The sequence below is a fragment of the Lipophrys pholis genome, assembly GCF_963383615.2.
Source record: "Lipophrys pholis genome assembly, chromosome: 10".
Taxonomy (NCBI): Eukaryota; Metazoa; Chordata; class Actinopteri; order Blenniiformes; family Blenniidae; genus Lipophrys; species Lipophrys pholis.
In genome coordinates, this window is record NC_137640.1 from 14,485,855 (window position 1) to 14,507,916 (window position 22,062).

The following is a 22,062-nucleotide window of genomic DNA, read 5'->3' on the forward strand; positions in this document are numbered from 1 at the left end:
ATATGATGGAGCAACATTAATGTTGTTTTTTTATTTTCAAAGAAACATCAATTACCACACTACAATACAATACTCTTTAGAAACATAACTTAAAAACAAGAACGTTTTCAACATTATCTTCTCAAAATTATTTCAATAATTGACATGATTGCTCAGGAACACAAACATTATTTAGGTTTTTTTTGCAGTGCAGCTACACATACATTTTCTGGCCACCTTTTACTCATTGTGGAACTTTTTTTAGTGTGTGTGTGTGTGTGTGTGTTTCCTTGATGGTGGTACTTCTTCATCATCAGCCCTGCTACAGATGGGGGGCTAAGCCTGCATGATCTCTGCTCACTGAAGGCAGGAAATCAGCCACGGTGTGGCTGATATTACCAGGTGGCGAGACAGTGAGGATATTAAAAACATTTGTGAGGAGAGACACTCCAAGGGTCTGCGAGGAGCAAATGAAGGTGCAATATACTGTTCGGTGGGATAGAAAACTGGACAATTGAGGGAAGGTTGGGTAATCACTCACTCACTCACTCACTATCATCCATCCAAAATATAAAACTATCTGCAATAGTGCACCAAGATCAAATAAATAGAACATTTGTCAGCACATCTGTAGTAGACATCCAGTCAGGAGAACATTAACATTTCCTGGTGGCCTCAATAAATCTTTGTTTAAAGGGGGAATTTATCCAGCGTTTTATCCAGCGTCCAGTGCGTTATCCGGTGTCTATATAGAAAGTATAATGTGAGCGGCATGTTTACCAAAGCAGCAGCAGCAGCAGCAACTGTCTGAAAACCGCCACCTCATCAAGACCCGAGTAGTTGATGAAAAACAGAAATAACAGCATAACTTACAAAGCTGTGAAATACAGCACGCAACTTTAAATTTAGTGGAGGTATAAAGAGAAGTATTTGAGTTTTATCCACTTAACAGAAATAAATAAACGCAACACTTTAGCTTTTGCTCCCATTTTTCATGAGCTGTACTCAAAGTTCTAAGACTTTTTCCTACATTACACAAAAGGCTTATTTCTCTCAAGCATTGTTTGCAAATTTGTCTAAATCTGTCTTCGTAAGCATTTCTCCTTTGCCAAGATAATCCCTCCACCTCACAGGTGTGGCATATCAAGATGCCTATTAGACAGCAGGATTATTGCACAGGTCAGCCACAATAAAAGGCCATCTAATGTCACCCAGTGCAACCAATCTGCTATGAATTCTGCCATTAAGACGACAACACGCAGTTTCATTCGAGGGAGTAGCTATAGCTCAGGTAGTGGAGCCATCTTTCTATCCCCATGCTGGTGGTTCGATTCCCACCACTGCCTCTCTGGCCAGTGCCTGTGTGGATGTGACTGAGCTCTGAGACTGAAGAAGTAAAAGTGCACTATAAACATCATCCAGTGTAACTTAGTTCATTTTTGTGGCTGTAGCATGCACTAATGTTAGACTGGATTCCACAAATATTGAGGATGCTTTACAGATTTTGTAATCTAAGTAGCAAAAGCAGAATATCACGGGCAAGGCTCAGTATGAAACAGTCTAGCTGAGCACAACTCCAAACTCAAGATAAACAGAATAAAAATGAGATATTTTCGAGCTTGGTATAACGTCAGTGTAAACAGGGTTTGAGGTGGAGCTGTTGTACCAAGTGGCTTTTGGCTCATGTGAATTCAACAAGAAATATATCAATGGAAATTTGTTCACATGATGCATGTAGCAAAATTTTGCTTTTACTAAAGGTATGTATGTAGTTTGAGTATACACTCCCCCATTTTCACTATGGTGGCCCCCAAAAACGATTCAAAGTAAAAATACAAAGTTTCTCACAACTCATGGACATTGAAGTATTTATTTATCGTACTGAAGGGGAAAGATATCGATCTTCTTGCGAGATATGCTGATATTTATGACAAAGTTTGGTTTGAACTTTGCCCACCTCATTGTTTTTTATTTACATTCCGTGGAGTGCCACAGAATGTAAAATCCTACCCCTGCTTCAGATTGCACAGGAGTACTTCATGAAGCGGCTGGTTCACCACAGTGGATAATGTTCAACTTTTCAACCAGCAGCAATTAAAATAAAAATGACTTCTCTGCATCACCTCGTCTTTAGAAAAAAATACTGTTTCAATCAACTGAAGGAAAAGACTTGTGTGCATGTGTGCGACGGGTTTCAACAAATTACAGGGTGACACAAGTTGATGCTCATAAACATATATTTTATATAATGTATATCAAACTGAACCTAACACAGGAACAAACTTCAACAAGGATCCAGAAGAAGAAGAAAAAAAAAGAAAAAAAAAGAAACCCTGACCACTGAGCACTCTATTGGCTTGTTGAGCAGTGGTGGTTAAATCATGGACGATTAAAGGCTGAAGAGACATTGCAGATGCTGCTGGTGTCCCATCAAGCCCCGTCCCCTAAGTGGATAGCGGACAGACGGGTGGTGGTGGAAGACGTGGTCAAGTCAGGTCAGGTCAGGGTAGGTCAAATGTGGAGTTGGGAAAGATTAAAGGCTGATTTATGCTCCATGTACACACTAAAATGAATGCATTCATTTGAAAAGATGTTTCCGTCACTGCCTTTATGCTTCTATACACCCTTTCTGATGACATGGACAGTACACTACACCTCCACAGGGGGGCAGCTCTGTGTCCACAGCCCCTGGCAACGATTTCTATGGCAACAGTCGCAGAAGTTGTGTTGACATGGCGAGTGGTGAAGACACGATAATGTACGGTTTGAGAAGGAGAATATAGGAGTGATGGTCGGTAGCGGTGGATGTTGATTCCTTTAAATTAGGCAAACTGATGACAACAGTTATATAATATTTCAAAATATCCACACTGGGTTTTGCCGACTTGTTCAGCTGAGTGGCGCCCCACATCAAGCATAACAAGTCACATCGTCCGTCAGTGAGGTTGAACGTCTCGCTGTCCCCCTGCACCTCCTCTGTACAGGAATTGGAAAGCTCTGGTAGCACATCTCAAATTGGGTTCTGCAACTGCGCTGCAATATCAAGGTGTGTTACCCAATATGGTTTGCCCTCAAGGACGGGCTGGTTTCTTCTTGGTGCCTCAGTCAGCTGCACTCAGCGGCTACACTGCCCCCGAGGTTAGCGGTGGTACTCCTCCGTTGGTCCATATCCGTAAACTTCCAGGGGACGGAAAGAAATATGGATGAAATGAACACAAGGTAGAGATGGAAGGCTTTGTGCATATCCATACGAGTATCGAACATCGAGCATAAATTAGCCTTAGGAGGGTAAATAGAGGTTCAGATGACTCAGCTCAGACTTATTGAAGTTTTTCCTAAAACATTTTTATATCATTTTTATTATTTCAAACACAAAAACCATGTTCTAACAAAACAGCATCATTGTGTTTAACTGAAAATCCGGGAACAAGTCCTTTATTTTTGTTTGTGACAAAGATCTGTCATCTCAGTCTCTGAACACTTATTGTCCTAAGCTTGTCTTGTGTGAGACAAACCATGACACAGCAGTCCTGAAAGGTGAAGTGTGTTAAGTGTATGTGCGGGAGAGAGAGAAAGAGGGAGGGAGAGAGAGAGAGAGAGACGGGATTAGGGCTTGTGATAGTTTGGCTGTGTGCTTGTGATACTGTCTTTGCTCCTCTGTGCAACACATATACACCACACCACCCATTCATTTATCACGACCAGGCCGAGGGCAGAAAAGCTTACTTGCACTTGTGTGAGTGTGCCTGACTGTGTGTTCATTTACGTCTGAAAGTTTCACCTTTGTGTAACTCTATGTGTGCGTAGGTGTGTGTGTGTGTGTGTGTGTGTGTGTGTGTGTGTGTGTGTGTGTAGTATAGGCCCAGACTGGGACGGGGCCCATGCTTGGTGACTAATGTGCATCCAGCCAGTTTATCAGTCAGTCTCTCAGTAATCCACGGGGCAGTTACTACTCTTTGGCCCCCAGGAAGAGCGTCTCCTGTGGACACAACCTGGCCTCCAGCAGAGTCGACCCTGGATCCAAGTCTGTTACCTGAGAAGAGATGAGGTGAGGGGAGACAGAGGAACGAACATTAGACAATCAACCAAGAAATGCTTTGTTTCATAGTTGGCTGATCAAACAGAATCATATAAACAACTTCCAGCTAAATATCCAATCCTCAGATTGGTCAACGAGAACCCAGACCCTGAAAAATCTGAAGCCCTTCATTCCTAAATATAAGAAGAAACAATGACGTCCATCACCACTCTCGGTGAGTAGTTCAAATGGCACAATTAGTCTGAATGAAAGTTTCAAAAGCATGAGACTCCCTAAAACTGACAAAGAAGTCTGCCAGTTTCATACACATACACAGTTGTTTCTCTATGGTTCTCAACCAAACTACACAGTTCTGTAGTCACGGGTGTGTTGCTCTTAAAATGATGAGTTCAGGTGCATTGCTTTTCCTGAGGCATCTGAAGAGATTTAACTCTTGAGCAATCTAAATAACACCGTTTGTTTGTGTGGCTCATTATAAAATGTCAGATGAGACTAAATATTGCAAATACAATTTCAGTAAAATTTCAATCAATCTACAGTACAAAATAATACGATATATTATATAATGGATTTAGAAAATGTTTAAAAATCTCAGAGCACAAGGTACTGCAATAAAAACAGACATGATTCTCTTCTCTTTTTCGGTTCACTATGAAATCCACAAATGCAAGCGGAAGCTGTGACATGCAACACAACAACGTACAAAATTGTATGTGCTTATGGGAGATCGAACTCAGGCTGTTGACTTTTACAGGCAAAACACTTTGAACAACGTTAGCTATGAACGATCTGCTCACTTTAGCTAAAATATGAACGGGTCAAGAAGTCTATATACAGATATTTTAAGGCCTTTTAAACTCCCTGATGCCTCATAAACATACTGATATTTGAATACTTGTAACATCACTAAGACCCTTTGAAAAAGTTGGATAAGAAGTGAGACATGTCTTCAGGTTGGTTCAGTCATAAACTAAAAACATATATTCAAATAAGCATCTTTACAGGTTCGTCCAAATCTCATCAGCAGCATCTCACAGCAACAAAACTCCTGAAGTTGCTGGCGAGCTATACATCCCCTGTGATTGAGACCGGAGAACAGTGGAGCTCCAGTGTAGCGCTGATTGAAACACCTGTGAGTGTATGTGGTGTGTATTATTCTAGCAGCCTGTTTAAAAAAAAAAAAAAAAAAAAGCCCAAGGTGTAATTTGAGCTGTAAGAGCTTTGTTTCCATAAGAAAACCATTGGGTTTGTTTTCTTAAAAAGGCTCCAATCTGGAGCAAACGAATGAAGTTTACAGGACAAGTGAGGGAGAAAGAGAGAGCGAGAGAGTGAGAGCGAGAGAGAGAGGCTGAGAGGGGGAGTGGGTGGGAACTCTGTATTATTGAACGCTAATAATGATTCGTCTCAACTTTGACTAAGGTCATACTGAAACGTCACTGATGCTTTAGAGGAAGGTAACATTTATGTACTCAATGGCTATTGTCTTTGAGTGGAGGAATACTGCATTGCCACCCACAACGGGGTTGATCGAGTTAGCCCTCATAAGGGGGGGTCTGACCTGTGTATTTCAAAACAGGACAATCGGACTGTCTCTGACACCCACCACCCCTGTGGGCCTCTTAGATTATGTGAGCTAATCTCATGAGGGGTTGTGTTACATCGGGCCAATCTAACACCTGGGCTGGCTGGGCGAGGCAGTGGGACACCGAGATGTTTCCAGGGCTTATCTGATGACTGCTGCATCAGCCCCTCTGATTAGGAAACCTATTCAAACCTTGTGGAGGATAATTAGTCAGCTCCCTGTACTCGTTGTAGAAGGTCGGAGGACAAGCCGAACACAGTAAAAGGTCGCCCCAACGACAAGCAAAAGTGAAAAGCTCAAAACAAGAGTGCTGTGGGGATTGAAATCTGAACATTGCTGGCAATCACCTGCAGTGTTTATAGCAAGTATCACATTTAGACTGCAAGCACTGCAGGATTCAAGTTACTTTATGAGAAAAATCCTGATTCGGAAAGAAAATAAACTCTAAAATACAAAGAAAACAAACTCATTCATATGCAGTGAAAGGCACTGGACAGATGACAGGGTGTGGGAAATATTGAAACTTTGGTTTATTCGAGTATTAAATTTGTCACAGAGAATTTAAAGATTTAAATAAAGGCCCGTGCAACTAAAGTACAAGCCAAATTTAAACAGTTTTATTTTTAGGCTACAGGAGCAATTACTGAGATTGAGGATCTTTATTGAGCTGCATTTCCATGAGTTATAGGCTCTGGCCTGATTTCATCGGGCCCTCTGGATGCTGCCTGTTCAAATGAAGCCTTCCTCGCCCTCATTAATGTTGGCTTAGCCTTCTGACTATTTGTGAACATTTTGGGTTTGATATAGTGACTTAAGAATTGTTTATAAACTGACAGTTTGATGTTGTTTTCTCTTTTTATTTGCGTTCATAAAATTTAAAAAATTACCGTAATAGTAAAAAGAGAAAATCTTTAAAGTGAAATGATGCAGAGGGAGGAGAAAGAGAGAAAGAGAAAAAAAAAAAAACCCTCAAAGGTTGTAAATGAGGGGAAAGTGAGGGCATATCAGCATCACATAACCTATCCATCTCCTATGGGTGTTTGGAAATGTCACACCATGTGCAAGTGGGGGGTCTTTGACTCCACGATTTCATCTCCTTGTCCTCATTTCCAAGTGTCATTTAGACCCTTGGCTTCTCAGCAGGGTTCTGGCGAGCCTGGTGCTCGCAGGGCGAGGGTGCCACAGCAACCTCTTGTCCCTCACCTCGTCAACTGGCTCATGGCGCAGCAGGGAGCGAGACGCTATGATGAGAGGGTTATAAGATCGTGTTCAGTGTGCATGTGTGCGTTAGCAGCAAACATTATCCATCCCAACGGTGGGGAAAACGACCAACAGAGCTGCTGTATTCTTTTTCCCACCTCAGGAGCGGCGCGTCACAAATGGCTGCCATGTTAATGAACCCGACAGGCTGTCATGACACCACAGCATCAGGTAGGAGTAAATGAGGCTTTGGGGTGGAGCAGGTGTGTATGTGTGGGTGTGTGTGTCGGTGTGTGTGTGTTGAGTGAAATCAGGAGGAGTTTGTGCTTGCAGTGCACGAGGGAGAGACGACGGGGAGAGCAGCATCTGACTCTGAAAAAGAAAGTAGGGAAACAAGATGCCACACTGACACAGGAGACGGGCGCCATCGGTGATTGTTTACATTGTTATCCAATTAACAGACCATAAGCATGGAGGCATCTGTCAACAAACAAAGCTGTTGTTTTTCCTTTGCTCAGCCTAAGCCATATTCTCTCTTCCTGTGCCTACACAGCCATGCATACATACATACATACATGCATACATACATACACAAGACACAATCTAGCGCTATGTTTTGAGGTTTGTTTTTAACCTTGAGTCAATATAATTCTTATCAGTCAATTCAGATCGAATCAATAAGCCAAAAAAACATTTGTCTCATTTAAAAGATTAAATTATTCTATAAAGATTTTCATCAAACTGAAAAGAATTGGGAAAAAATACCACTTGAATCAATGAAAACTGTTAAATAAAATTACATAAATGAACAGAATAAAAAGTTGATTAAGCTCGGCTTGCCTGAAGCAAAATCTAAAGTGATATTATAATAACAAGAGCAGTTACTGAGCTCTGCATTATAAAGCCTAATTTTAAAACTGGATCCCAACAGAGAGACAGATGGTGCCTTTCAGCAATATTTGATATTTTCTCTCTCTTCCTGATAAAAAAAAAATTAGACATATAATATTAGACGACTATGAACTCTATGTATTTGCCATTTATAAACAGAAGATTTCTGGACAGTTTAAACGAAATAATTAGCACCTAATGTGAAGTTAAAATAAATACTACAATTGTAAGTCAATTGATTCAAATGAATAAAACACACTGAAAACAGAGGACGCGACACTGAGCAACGCTCAGCCGTGAAAGAAAAGAAAGGGAAAATAAACACGGGACCTCAAGATGTCCGTTTCCAACATAATCAAACGTGCAGCTGAAATAACGCATTTTTAATGAAGCCATTACAGGCCCTGCTATGTTAATTAAAACCAAATAACTTGTCTGTTTTAAACTTGTGTTGTCAAGTGTTTATTTGGCCAATTACAAAAGCAGTGGGAGATCATTATCTGCTGCCAGGAGCGTTGACAACACGTAGTGCTGGGGCGTGAACAGAAAAGAGCCAACTAGAATAAGACACTTCAAAGGGAGTGCCGCGCAGACTGGACGGGGGGAGGATGAAAAAAACTGAAAAATGCAGAATGGGGTAAAAAAGAAAACGAGAGCGCAATGAAATGAGGGGAAAATAGGAGGGTAGGCTTGTGTATGCCTGAAAAAATATAGATATAAAAACTATGGTGATGATTTTTCGAGGTAATAACAGTTGATTTGGATGAAGATGGAGAGGGCACAAATAGTGAGTGATAAAGGAGAGTGAGCAAAATGTAAAAAGACAAAAGATGTGCGCTGTGTGGGGAGCAGAGAGGAGGATGAGGAAGAAAGGTAGGAGATGAAGAGCGAAAAGGGAGGCAGAAGGAGGGAAAGCTGGAAAAAAAAAAGAGCAGGAGAAAGAGGTTTAAAGAGAAGAAGGGGATAAAATCCTGAGGGGAAAAATCAGCTTTTAACACTGAGGATTCATGTGGAAAGATATATATATATTTATATACACACCCACCCACCCACCCACGCACGCACGCACGCACGCACAATTAATACTATTCTATATATACTACAAAAACAAAATAACCTGCTTTCAGAAACTGACCTATTGTAATTGTTAATCAAATCCACCCCTTCATATCACTCTTAATTTGAAAGGTTTAGTACATTAACTGCTCTTTCAGAAAGCACTGGCGGGGAAAAAAGAGAAACGCCTCTAAGTTCAGAGACGTGGAAATGTCTTTAAATTATGCACTTGGAAATATTTTCAACTACGTGCTTTCTTCAGGTTCGGTTTCACACAGTTTTTCAAGTTCTTGCTTCCAAATATCTTGAGAAACTTGCCACAGTTCTGTGGATTTAGCACATCTCAGTGTCTTCATGTAATCCCAGACTGTCTCCATGATGTTGAGATCAGGGCTCTGTGGAGGTCACGCCATCTGCTGCAGGACTCCTTTTCCTTATTGTGGCTGAAAATAGTTCCTTATGACTCTTTCTGCATACTTGGGTACAGTGCTGCAGAAAAATCTACCAGGCTCCTTTATTTTTGCCGCTCTGTCAATGTCACACTGGGTGGGCTTTGAAAAAGCCCTCCACATACATCATTCTACATAGTGAAGTAACAATAAACAAGATGCGAGTTCAAGAGACATAAATGGATGAAGGGGATACTGCCCTCCGTCTCCTACATCAGAGATGAAGCAGTGCCATGCAGCCATACAGGTTGGAGTCAGATGGAGGTAATATCATAGGAAGTTCTGAGGAAGCATTTCAAAATGAAACTACTTTGAAAATAAACTGATGCTCAGTTTCCTGTGAGTTTTCCTTCAGCTCTGTCAGATAGCGGGACAAGAAAAACAAAAACACACCAGTATGACAGATGTAAAATCTATTTCAGCACAGAGCACAGGTTCTTCTTCTGCTTTCGTTTGTTTTTTCTGGATCTCAGGTTTTGTCTAAGACTTTACCGGGCAAATTCACAGACAGAGCTGGAAGAGGGATTATGGACCAGGTGAAATAGAGTACAGTATCACAGTGAGAAAACTAATACGCTGTTTTGACAGTGTTTGGGTACCTGTGAGCCGCCAGGCAGGAAGAGCCTAATGCAAATGATTTTAACTGCAGTCTAAACATGTTCACCACGTGGTGAAGGAAGAAGACCTGGAGCCTTTCTAAAGGAGGCTTGTGTTCAACAAGTATCAAAGGAAAAGGAGGAAATTCGTGAATGAAAAGCTGAAAACTGAAACACTAAAATTCCCCCTCCTTCTCCTCAAACTCGCTGACAGTCATTGAAACGGAGAAAGGGTTAGTTCCCTGAGCACGGCTAAGCCTAGTACAAATGATGCCAGTGTAAGGCCTGCTGTAGTGCTGAAGAGATAAGCCACTGATACCAAATGTTGAGGAAGAGACTGAGTCCAAAAAGTGGAGACTAATAGGACACTTATTGGCGCTGCTACAGGAAGGTGGTGCGAGCAGGAAACCGACATCCCAACCACAGAGTGGCTGCAGTTAATGTTTATAAATGGGTACAGGGCTGTGTTACCAGATTTACAAGCTCTGTCTCTTGATGGAAAGTGCTGTAGTTGCAGATAGAAAATACTCAATCCAGCTTCACAACTTTTTTAAAGTCGGATTGAGTAGATCTAACTGCTTTGTGCTACAGCTGAATGAAGGGAGATGACATAAAGCACACTGACGAGAAGGGTAATAGCAAAAGTAAGAGTGACACTACACAAAGCCCCGGAAAACTAGAGAAGGGAAAAAAGGTTTCAACAGTTGTGCAGTATTACAAATGCAATAGTGGTCTATCCTCTATCCTCTGATCCTGGCAGAGCAACAGTGAGAGCGTCTGGACGGGATGGAGGCTTTCTATGCTCCTCTCATTTAATTACAACACAGAGCTGCAGGATTAGACAGGGGCCTGTGTTCACAGCCTCATACTGGCACTACCAATGAGCCGCTTTCCTCCACTCTTTCCCCAAATCTCTTGCCTTTCTGTTTTCTGAAATTATCTCCCATCTTCTTCTTTTTAATATCTTCCCCACTTGTCTTCTCTATCCTTTTCTCTTTCAGACTGTTTCTCTGATTAAATCACTTCTTTGTTTAAGCTTTTGTCTTCTCTGTTCTCTTTTTGACTAGTTCTGCAGTCACCAGCCTCTTCTCGCTTCTCTCCCCCTCTAATCCTCCCATCCTGTTTTTGCCGGAATTTCATCTGCGATGCAGACACATCTTTATCTCTGTCTCAAACACATGTTTACTCTTGATTATAAAGAGACAACTGTGAATCCTTTAAGTGACAAAGTTGTGAGCGGGGCATGTGTTTGCTTGAAAATATTTGTGCATGTGTTGAAGTGTGTGATTGTGACGAAGAGGCGAGTGTGAGCTACGCGTTAATGTGTGTGTTACTCTGAGGTGTTTGTGCCCCGGCGGTCTCCATAGACTACGATGGCACACTGCCTGGGCAAGCCTACACACACACGCGCACGCACGCACACACACACACACACACACACGCACGCACACACACCTCTCTATACAACCACCACCACTCCACATGCACTCATCTCTTGATTAATGGAAATCCCATTTTTGTTTCCAGCAGCATGGCTAATTAAAGTGGTAGTTAAAACGGTGCTCATTAGCTCACTACCACAGCGTGCTTTGACCAAGCCCTCTAATGACTAGTTGTAGCTAGCAGAGTGCTGCCGGGCGTTAGCAGGAGAGCCACAGAGAATACTTCTGTTAGTGCTGACAACTGTATCCTAACACAATCAGAGGGTACTGTATTCACAGCGGACTGATACTAATTAATATTCAGTGAATAATACATGTGTGCAGGTGGACGGATAAACCGTCGGCTTAACTTTCCACATCACAGGTGCGAGTAAACAAAGGCAGCGATGCAACAGAGCAACGGCAGCACACAAACAAAAGAATTGAATAATTAAAACAAAATGTTTGTTTTTTTTATATTTTAAAAAAAAACAACAACACAATCATCATTAAGTCATAACCGATGGAATTATTGTTCCCGCTGTTTCTCATTCACAGCCATCGCTTGATGCTCAAATTGAAAAGTCAATTACAGCTGTGGATCTCTCCAGTGGAGATGTTTGCTCTGACCAAAAGTACATCAAAATCTACTGCTGCTTTTCTGCAGGAAGGTAAAATGAATCACTTCTTTGATGCGGGGAGAAAAGTCCTGAAACTGGACAAAAGAAATATGTCAGCTTCTATCAAATTTAAAATCTTTGACTCGAACAGCTCAGACATGCTGCTTTATAAACCAATTTCACTGCACATACATTCAAATGTTATAGGTACTTTAAATGTTAAGCTTCCATGACATTGCACCATCAGAGAGGTACTGCGTTAGCACAACATTTACTGCAGCTTGATAGATTCCAAAAGTCACAAAGAACTATCTTCAGCAATGTGAAGAACAAGGAGTCCAGAAACAGATGGCGTCGACCCTACAAAGCCCTAATCTCAAGCCCCTCAATTGAATCTGTGATCATGTGTAGAAAAAAAAAGCGAGGCAGCTTAAAACCACAAAAGAAGTTCAGCAGGATCTGAGAGACATTGTGGAAAACCCACCCAACTCAGTACCTACAAGGGCATTTACAGTTATACCTGAAGACATTTACAATACTTACATATTTTTTCAGTTATTTAAAAATCCCCAAAACACAGAGACTAAGATGTTTAAAGTATTGAAGATGTCATTACGAGTTAAAGAAATTTGAAAAATTTATAGTTCTAATTCAATAAATGTTGTGAATTAAGAGCGAAAGGCTTTAAATACCTCAGTTAATGTCTAATAAATCAAAAACGAACTTTTAGATTTTATAAACATTTTTATGAGCACCTGTCGGAGGAAATAAACCTAGTGATGTGTTGGTATTGCATCCTTCGGTTGTCATTATCGAGATCATGTGATCTGCAAGTTTAATTTGGCAGTAATCTTACACTGGACCGCACCGATCCCCCCCCCAGACCGTTTTCAGCTATATTTTTTTACAAGTGCATTTGAAAGCGTGTTGGTAGGACACTCACATTTTTGCGAGGGAAGGTGGTGAGGAGCTTGTATTCTCCGCAGGGATATCCTTTGGACGCCACAAAGTCAAACAGTACTTGGAGCTTAGAAGTACTCAGAAAACGCCTTTCGAGAAACTCGCCGCTTGGGGTGCGGATCCTCAGTGTGCAGATATCTCCCACTTCTTGGTCAGGCTCTGGAGGTAGGCCTTGTTCCAATGACATGCGTAATGCCTGCACAGAAACAGAAAATCAAGTATTCTTATTATTACATCTAGACATCATCCAAAAAGCTTTAGTCATCTTGCGGAGGCTTGACGGTTCTGGAGTTAGCCCGGGCTCACAACGGCCAAAGGCAGTTCACACCCTGGCTGGGTGCAAGGACAGAGAGATAGACAGAATAGACATGTCCAAACCTACAGGCAATTTAGAAGTACCGGCAGACTGGATGTGAGGGTCGCTCTGTATTAAGTTTACATTTTCTCGTTGTGCCTGCTTGTGTTTTCTCACAGGCCTCTGGTTTCCTTCCAAAAAAGATATTCTTGCAGAGAGGCCAAAGTGATAACTACTACAGTAGAGTACAGGTATGATACAGTAGTGCTGTGGTACACAGTATTCAAAGAAAATACAAATTATATATACAGTGTACATCTCTGATGCTTAAAAAAAAAAAAAAAAATTGTTATTTGTTAAATATTGATGGTTGGCAACTCAACATGACCAGGCAATAACTTCTAGACATTAATTTCATTCATATACCAAATTAAATGAAAAGATGTTACAAATCTAGACAGGATACATGACTATTTCTACAGACTCACAACAACACTTACCACCATCAATGTCCACAAAAAAAGTATGAATGTATTTATTAAAACTATATTTGTCTAATTTAGACTACTAAACATTTAAACCCTATGGTATACAACAGAAGAGGAAAGGAAGAAAGCCAAGAAGCTTACATCGAGTCCTTTCCAACACATGAAGAAATCATCTCTGTCTGTCTGTGTTTTTAGTAAACTTAAACCAAAGACTCATCAGTGACTCTGGCTGTTATCAAGACGATGACACACTATCCAAGCATGTATGAAAGACAAGCCAAGAAGTTTCTCCCAGCGCCTTATTGCAGCACTGTTGCTTCACATTAATTAAACCATTTTCTTGTCCTAAGAATGTTATTAAATTAGTTGCCCTGTGTCTCACCCTGCTCCCAAAAGCCTTGCATAGCTCAGAAGGTTGCCAAGTAGCATAGCAGTATGTTAAAAACAGCCAAGTGAGCTCTTCTCACAAGCCATCATGCTTTCTTATGCCTGGACTGCGCCCGTTGAATATGTCAATGTCTTGTTGAGATAATTTAAGATCTGATTTCATAGGAGGAAATGTGCTCTTTAACAGGCTCTGAATATGATAATATTTTCAACACCACAAAGGGAGAGTGGTTAACGGGCACAAAGACAACAATGAACTGTCATCTTCCATAGCAAAGCTAATCAACGCCCCACAGCTCCAAAAAACATGCTTCAGCTGCTCCCTTGAGCCTTCCCCGTCTTTCTACTGCTGCCCTTCACCTCCTCCTCCTCCTCCCCCCCGGCTTGTTGTTCCTGTTTGGCCAGCCGGGGAGCATATGCTGTGACAACACGCCCCGGTTTTATTTGCACACCATAATGCAATTATATTTCATAAGAGTGTACAACAGTAGCTCATTAGCAGCTTCTGGTGTTGGGTGGGCAGGGTAGGGCGCGTGCCGCTCCGCCATCAGCTCCCTCAGGTATAAGAACTGATGCTGACTGAGTTAAAGGGGCCCCCGGGGACAAACTGACACACGTGCGCACGCGCACACACAGTGTGAGACAGTAGACGGACAAACAGGCTGTAAACCACAGACACAAGCATAAACATCCACACGACTGAGATGTAGCGTCCCTACAGAAACCACAGGACACACGTTTGGTCGAGCCTCGCGCCCCTGGAAGGTCCACACAAACAATCAGGAGCATCTCTGCCGCCATTTATCTGCCTTTCTGGCTCTGCTCAGCTAACCACAGAAAGCAAACAGATGAAGGGTGGTGGTGGTGGTGTGTGTGTGGGGTGGGGGCACACCTGACAGACACACAACTGTATGCTAAGGCCCCAGAAGGAGGTAAATAATAACGTTAGCCCACACCGGCACATGAAACTCATACACACTGCCACTCCACAGCCACCACCCCAATTCACCACCTTCTACTTTCATCTCCCTTTTCTTTGCACAAGGGCACAAAATCACAGAGAAGGCATTCCCACTAGCATTGTCCGATCTCTGGTGGCAACTGGTGTTTTTGTTGTGTCTGCAATTTCTGTCATACACAGTGTGGGGTCACTGCCTCACAAGCCTACTGAAGAGTGAAAAAGAAGAGAAAGAAATGAATACGATAAAATTAGATAATCTTTCTTAGCAGACTCTTCATGTAATTAAATGGAGCAGTTATTCATTAAATTGTTGATCAAAGATATTAAGGCTATAAAACAAATCATGGAGACAAACAGAAATGTTTATATCAGATGGATTTCTATCTTGATCAAAAACAATAGAAGGCTGAATGCAATGATTAAAATCACAGAAATGTTGAACATTTCCCACCCACTTGAGTATGATGTCACAGGTTATAATATGTGTGTGGTTCCTTATATTTTGGTAATAAAATGCATTTTTATACATTTAGGAACTATTGAATTCAAGCAAAACTCAATGTAGAAATTATTGGGTGACTAAAAAAATTTAAATCAATAAAACTTCAGTCTTCCAAGGAGTCTATAAATTTGACCTAGGCCAAAGCTCAGATAGCTACAATCACACACATTAGAAAATAGATGATTTCACAATTGTTTTATGCTGTCCATAATTATATATGAAACGTCATTTTTCACTGTTTAGTTATACAGCTGCTGATCCTCCTCCTCTTTCTCCTTTTCCGGATGTGTATCTGGACCGTCGTATAAGAAAACAATGTGTTAGCACAAAAGCCGTCAAGCTTGAGCAGACAAAATAATATAAGTAGGAAACAGAAGGTTATCAAGGCTATTGTTGTTCATAATACGCATAACACACGTGTGTACACAGAGTTTGGTTAGTGGACTACAGTGATATAATTAAGATGGCTGGCTCTGGGAATCTTTTGTCATCATCTGTTTGATTTAAGTGACAAATCATCTGAAAGAGCCAGGTCATCCAATACCTCTCACTACCCTCAGGCTCTGTGCTGCTGAGTAAACAACAATCAGCCAGGACTGTGCACGGTGTTACTATGGACTGTATTACAACATTGGTGCCATCCTCACGATTATTGTTTTCCTTTATGCGTGACATTGTGTCTGCCTCTGTGTGTGTTTGCCCCCACTTCGTGGACAATAATTGTTTTCAAGTGAATGTGTGTGTTTGCTTAGGTTGTGTGTATGTTTGTGCATAGGCCCGCCTCACGAACTGCCTCAAGCTTTTGTTCGCATGGCTTGAATATGAGGTTGTGTGCTGTACGAGCAAAAAGCAGTTAAACTGAACAATAACTGTGTACAGAGGGTGACATTAACAAGGATTGGTCTTGCTGTAATTACGTCGTTTGATTCTTCTGAGATGGTGGTGAGCCTACACTGCACCGGCCTCACTGGCTGACAGGATTCACCAAAACCACAGTCTAATTGACTCATTATAGTGAAGTGAGAGCAGGACAGACAATAAAACGACGGCACAATGGCACAGTCACTGTGTGCTGGCACAACATATCACTGTTCAGCCGAGCAGTGATAACAATGCAAAATTAATTATGAGCATTTTGATTGCAGTGAATATGAGGCTGACTGGAGTTCTTACCTCCTTCTCCTCCTCCTGCTCCTTTTTCATTTGTTCAAGACGAACCAGTTCAGCCTCTTTTTTCTCTTGTTCTTCTCTCTGGGAAAAAAAAAGGACATTTAACTCATTAGAATACAAAAAACTCCTGCTGTTGTCTGTACAGTAGCTCTTCATCACCATGTACTGTATGCCCCGCGTTCATACTCTAATAACATTATTATCAATATCTGTATCTGTGAAAGAGACAGACCCAGATATGCGTCTGAACTACTTTTTGCTGTGTCTTTGGGTCTAAATTACTATGAAGTCTAAACTAAACTAAAAAACACACATTTATTGCATAATATATAAGGGCAATAGCTGTCGACTTCCATCTTTAATTACACATCCAATAAATAATTTTCACTCAAACATAAATCAGATGGAGACTTGTCTATCTTTCCTTTTCAAACTGTTCATTATTTGTGATACAGGTAACCTCACTCGTTTCACTTCATTAGGATACATTGAGTTTGAGATGGCCTTGAGATAACAGCTTTTTGAGTACTTTGTGTTATCCAGTAGATCTGGGCACAAAGTGGCATTAGACCCTGATAATTTAAGGATCAGGCAAATAATCTTAAGGTGCTAAGCAAATAAAATATAAAATAAACTATGGCTTCGCCTATTCAAAAAAATTAAATGTAGTTCCTAGATTGAGCTCTTGTGCATGTAAAATATCCATTTCTCTCTAGTTGTCTCTTAAGTCTGTTACTTTTGTTTTTTATTTAGCTCATTTATCAATATATTGTTTGGATTTATTTCATTAACTATTTTGAGTCTCTATCCTGACTTATGTTTCTTCGCTTTCCCCCCATTTTCATTTCATTTTAATTTAGATTTACCAAGTCTGCTTTGTGTGTGTGTGTGTGTTTGTACGTGCATGCGTACACAACACCACAACAAATCAAATAAGGTAGCATAGTAACAGGAAAAGCACAGAACTTGATGCTTTAACTTTGCTTAAAGTTTCACTCAAAAGCATAAAAGACGATACCCACCCACAGCTAGGAACCCACTTTTGACACAAACAGCAAATTGGCTTTGTTTTGATCGTACCTTTTTACGGTCGGCCTCTAAAGACAAACGATACGCCTCATCCTGCTCCTTTTTCACCATTTCTCTCGCCTCACGCTCGTCCTGGGTGGAAGAGAGGGAGAGGGGAGAAAAAAAGAAGTTGGGCCCATTAACTAACAACATGATAAAAGAATACACATTTACAAAACATCTAAGCTGAGGTGCTTTGGGGGTGGAAGCCAGAAAGGACGGAGCAAAAGAAAATGCAGCATGTCTAGTGTGGTTACATACAAACACCAGGTATGAAAGAGTTGCACCAGAGGGGAATTCATTGTGACCGGGCCGTCATTTACCAGTTCCCGAGCCTCTTTTATGTTTCCTCATCTCGGTTTCACCCTCCCTTTCTCTTTCATTCACACAGCCTCTCTCTTCCTGTTTGTACAGAGGGAAGGGGACAGGCGGCCTTTCTCTTTTTACCTGCTGTGGCTACAAAGTGTTTCATAAAGACGGGGACTAAATACGAGTGTCCATTGTGTTAACAGTGCACAGCCATTAGTTTCCCATTTTCTGAAGGCCCACGCTGTGTGCCACCCCGGATATGGCAAAGTAAGCTTATTGTGATGATCAGAGGGCTACTGCGCAGCGAGACAGTGGCCAAGCAAATTGACAGTGTTTATTGTTGCATTGAATCGGAAAATGCAAAGATACATTTGTGCCTTTCCCCACACATAATAGATGAGCAATGAAAAGAAACTGTAAAAGAATGGCACAGTGGCACAAAAGCATCAAAAGTACCTACCTTCAATAAAACGGGTCAGAGTCACGCAAACGAGTTGCATAGTCATTTTTGTTTGACACTTGAGTTGAACTGTTGGCAAATGTTTTGAAATGCCCAGAATGGCTTAATGTGAAGAGGCATGAAGGAAAATGTTAATCTGACATGTATCTGTTCAGACACCATGTGATTTGAAGGGCCTTAACTTCAGAGGAAAAAAGAAACAGATTTTTCACAAGTAGATCCTGGCTACTGTTCAAGTTGGCGAGACGTGCCGTCTTCTCATGGTGATGAGAAGACAGCACACGTCCGCTCATCAAGCTGTCACACATTTTAATGTTTGCTTGCAAATAAGCAATAATGAAAAGAGCTGTAAAGATCTCCTTTTTAATTTTCTGTGTAATGCTAGGACCTAGTGATGTGAGCTGCTTATACAGAGGCAACTTTTAAATATAATGTTATGTTTCAAAGCACTAAGGGCTAATTGGCCTATAGTCACAACCCTACCAATAACTACGCAGTTCTGATTGTCTCCCAGGTTACATGAACAATAAAATATGTATTTTGGTGCTTTTAAATGAAGGAACTGACCTGGAATTTATAGTTTCTCAAGATATGACATCATAAAACTGGGCCCAGTTTTCATCTTCTTTTTTTCACATAAAAAATCTGAACTGACCTGAAAATGACCTGAAACAGCCTTGAGGAAAGCCGACCGACGAAAACCACCAAACCTGCAGTGTGTAGTCATTTGATTACTAACTGCTGAAGCTAAAACACAGACAGCCATAGGAATGAGTGGCAAGTTATACAGTTGGTTGAAGACACAATGTGGCCGTCCAGCTGCTTCATTTCCAGACAAACACAAAAGTCACCGTCAAAGTGGAATGTCTGGGTTGGGTCACAGTTTGTATTCATGTCTAAAGTTGCTTTTAGTCAGAGGAGGAGAGAAAAAAAAATGCAATAAAACAAACAGAAGAAAGAAGAACAAGAGTTCAGAAAGGGAGAATATTCACCAGAATGTCAGCACTGCTTCTGTAAAGGTGAGATTGTTGAATGAATTCTGGAGCTGTGATATCATTTACTGGATAAATGAAGGTAGTTATGTTAATGCTCCTAATAATAAATAATTCCATTGGTATATTGTCATTTTTGTGACATACCAAGCTGTTTGTTAGATTTAATCAGGCCCCCCTCATAGTAGCTATTCATTAACCTTATACCCTGTTAAATGTTATTTCTCTAATCGATGTCATAATTCTATTTGCAATATATTACTAATACATTTTTGTTGTTGTTTAAAATAAAACAAACAAAAAGTGTTACGATTACATGCTGAGTGAGTGTAATGTATAAGTAAGGGAGTGAAAGAATAATTTTATGTAAATTAGTGTTAGAAAGTGTATTATATACGGCCAAGAGAAAGAGAGAAATAAACAGTTGCACACTCTCATGGTGGTATTATTTTATTTTACTAACAACTTTGTATGGATCAATGATGCCATGTATCAAAAGTTTGGGTCCTTGGTTGTCGTGTATTATGATGGCACATGTGTCACACTAACCCGTCCAGTTGTTTCTTATGCTTTCTAGTGCAAAATACAGTGAAATCTCCAGAGTACATGTCCTCCATTTTCAGCTTCTACTTTAACGCTGATGGATCTGGAAATACAACTAATGACTTTTCACGTTGTTTGGCAACTTTCCGAAAAGATCTGAAATCCTGTCTGCTACAATATTTCTATGTGACTTTCTTTTAAAATATGTTTTAGAGGTTATCTTGCAGGTTGAATTGAATAATCAGGAAGGCAGCTTTTGGTCTGCGGGCTGTAAGTTTGACAAGCTTGATAAAGGACATTTATATTTTTGGTACATTTTGGTGGTGTAGGACCATCTGAACATCACAGCTCACCTGATGTTCGCCTGACGCTCTATGAATACTTCTCATGACATGCTGTCAATAGTGTTTACTTGAAGAGTGTGCAAGAGTGACAAATCCACAAAGAAGCCAAAGTACTGTGGACATAATAACAACTTAAAGAGAATAGTTGTCACTCAGCCGTCAGTCACTAACCTGAGGAAGTTTAACCCTCGGGACATGTGTGTAACAACACTCAGTTCTTTTGAGCGGTTCCCATAACTTGGATGCGGTGACTCCCTCAATAAAACTATTATAGAGGAGTCTGTTTGGTTGAATGACTCTATCACTGTTAAAGACCTAATACAGCAAGACATCTGTCATCTATAGAAACAGTTGTCAAAAACAAAGCACAGCAGTGTTAGGTAAGGCTGGCAGAAATATGTGACCATAATATTGTAGCAACTACGCACGCACACACACACACGCACGGACGCACGCACTACCCTAAGAAATAAAGATGATCACAAATATAAATACTTTATTCAAATGTGTTACTTCAACACATTTGTTGGTATATAAACAGACTATATAGTGAGACACTGCCTTCAAATATATGTGACCATAACAGCTTAGAGGGATTACTTTAATACACAGCTCAGTAAAACCCTATCGAGTGTCTTTCTTTCTTTTTTTGATTGAGGTGACTGTGTAAACACATCAATTGGTGGTTAATGGGATCAGGTGCCTCGGCAGTGAGAGGTCCTCTCGGTCATACTGTCCCAGATTCTTGTCTGTCACATGAAAGGCAGGAATCACTTTTCCCCCGCTCTGTGCTCTACAGATTGTATCCTTTAATGGTGTTTGCACAATTTGCATGGCAGTGAAAGAGGTAGTTGACAGACACGTAGCAGCATAGCATTACCTACAAACTAGAGTGAATAGGAGGTGAACTTGAGTCCTGTACCTATTCACAGACTAAAGACTATAGATACTCAAAAGGTTCAATGGCTTTCTGCTAGTCGTTACATGTTTGGTAATATCTTAAATCCTTTATGGTTTGTTCCCATAGCTCGATAAATCAAGAAGAGTTACTTAGAGGTTATGACTTCCATCTGGGAAAGAAAAGAATAATTGAGCTCGTCTTTTGACTAAACGGAGAGAATTTAGGGAATTCACTCAGACTCACCAAGTGTGCCACACACTAATCTGTGATTCGATGATATTACATTAAGTTTCCAAAAAGGTTGAGGAGTGATGGCATGTATGCCAAATTCTGTCAGTTGAGATGGAAGAACAGACAAGGCAAAAAAAATATCTAAATATTTAAAGAGATCAGCTGGTTAGAATGTTTACAGGCTAATAATATCTTTCTGTCCTCATGCTACACTCGGCTTCTAAATCAAAAGCTGCTAAAGCATGTTATGGCCAGAGGAATACAGGGGACACACAGGTGAGTAACAGTTCAGTGAGCAGGAATGGGTTTTGTATTGTTTCTTGTGCAGTTAATGGACTCTACCACAAAGAAGCCTACAAATGTGGCTGCATCTCAATGTTATGAGATAATAAGAAACACTTCCCATTATTTGATGGAAAAATGAAGCTCCTACCTTTTTTTGATTTATGACGTATGAATTTAAAATATTGGTCTCAATATTTGTGCATCTTAATTACCTCATCCTTGATGTCCTCCTGTTGTTGTGCTGTGAAGATTTCCACTGCTCCCATTAACTTCATCAACAACTCATCCAGTGTCGTATTCCCTGAAGAAAACAGTCAATCAGGAGCTGCTTTG

General features: G+C 40.8%; 1 protein-coding gene across 1 annotated transcript in view; it reads right to left on the reverse strand.

Moving 5' to 3' along the window:
* Positions 1-2,199: 2,199 nt before the first annotated feature.
* faf1 (Fas (TNFRSF6) associated factor 1) overlaps positions 2,200-22,062 on the reverse strand; it is a 72,622-nt gene continuing 52,759 nt past the window's right edge. The window contains exons 16-20 of the mRNA XM_080473401.1: positions 21,942-22,030; positions 17,677-17,757; positions 16,600-16,677; positions 12,777-12,989; positions 2,200-4,012 (exon numbers count right to left, since the gene is read on the reverse strand). Coding sequence (XP_080329527.1) covers positions 3,929-4,012; positions 12,777-12,989; positions 16,600-16,677; positions 17,677-17,757; positions 21,942-22,030 — 545 coding nt within the window. The 3' untranslated portion in view covers positions 2,200-3,928. The remainder of the gene's footprint in view (positions 4,013-12,776; positions 12,990-16,599; positions 16,678-17,676; positions 17,758-21,941; positions 22,031-22,062) is intronic.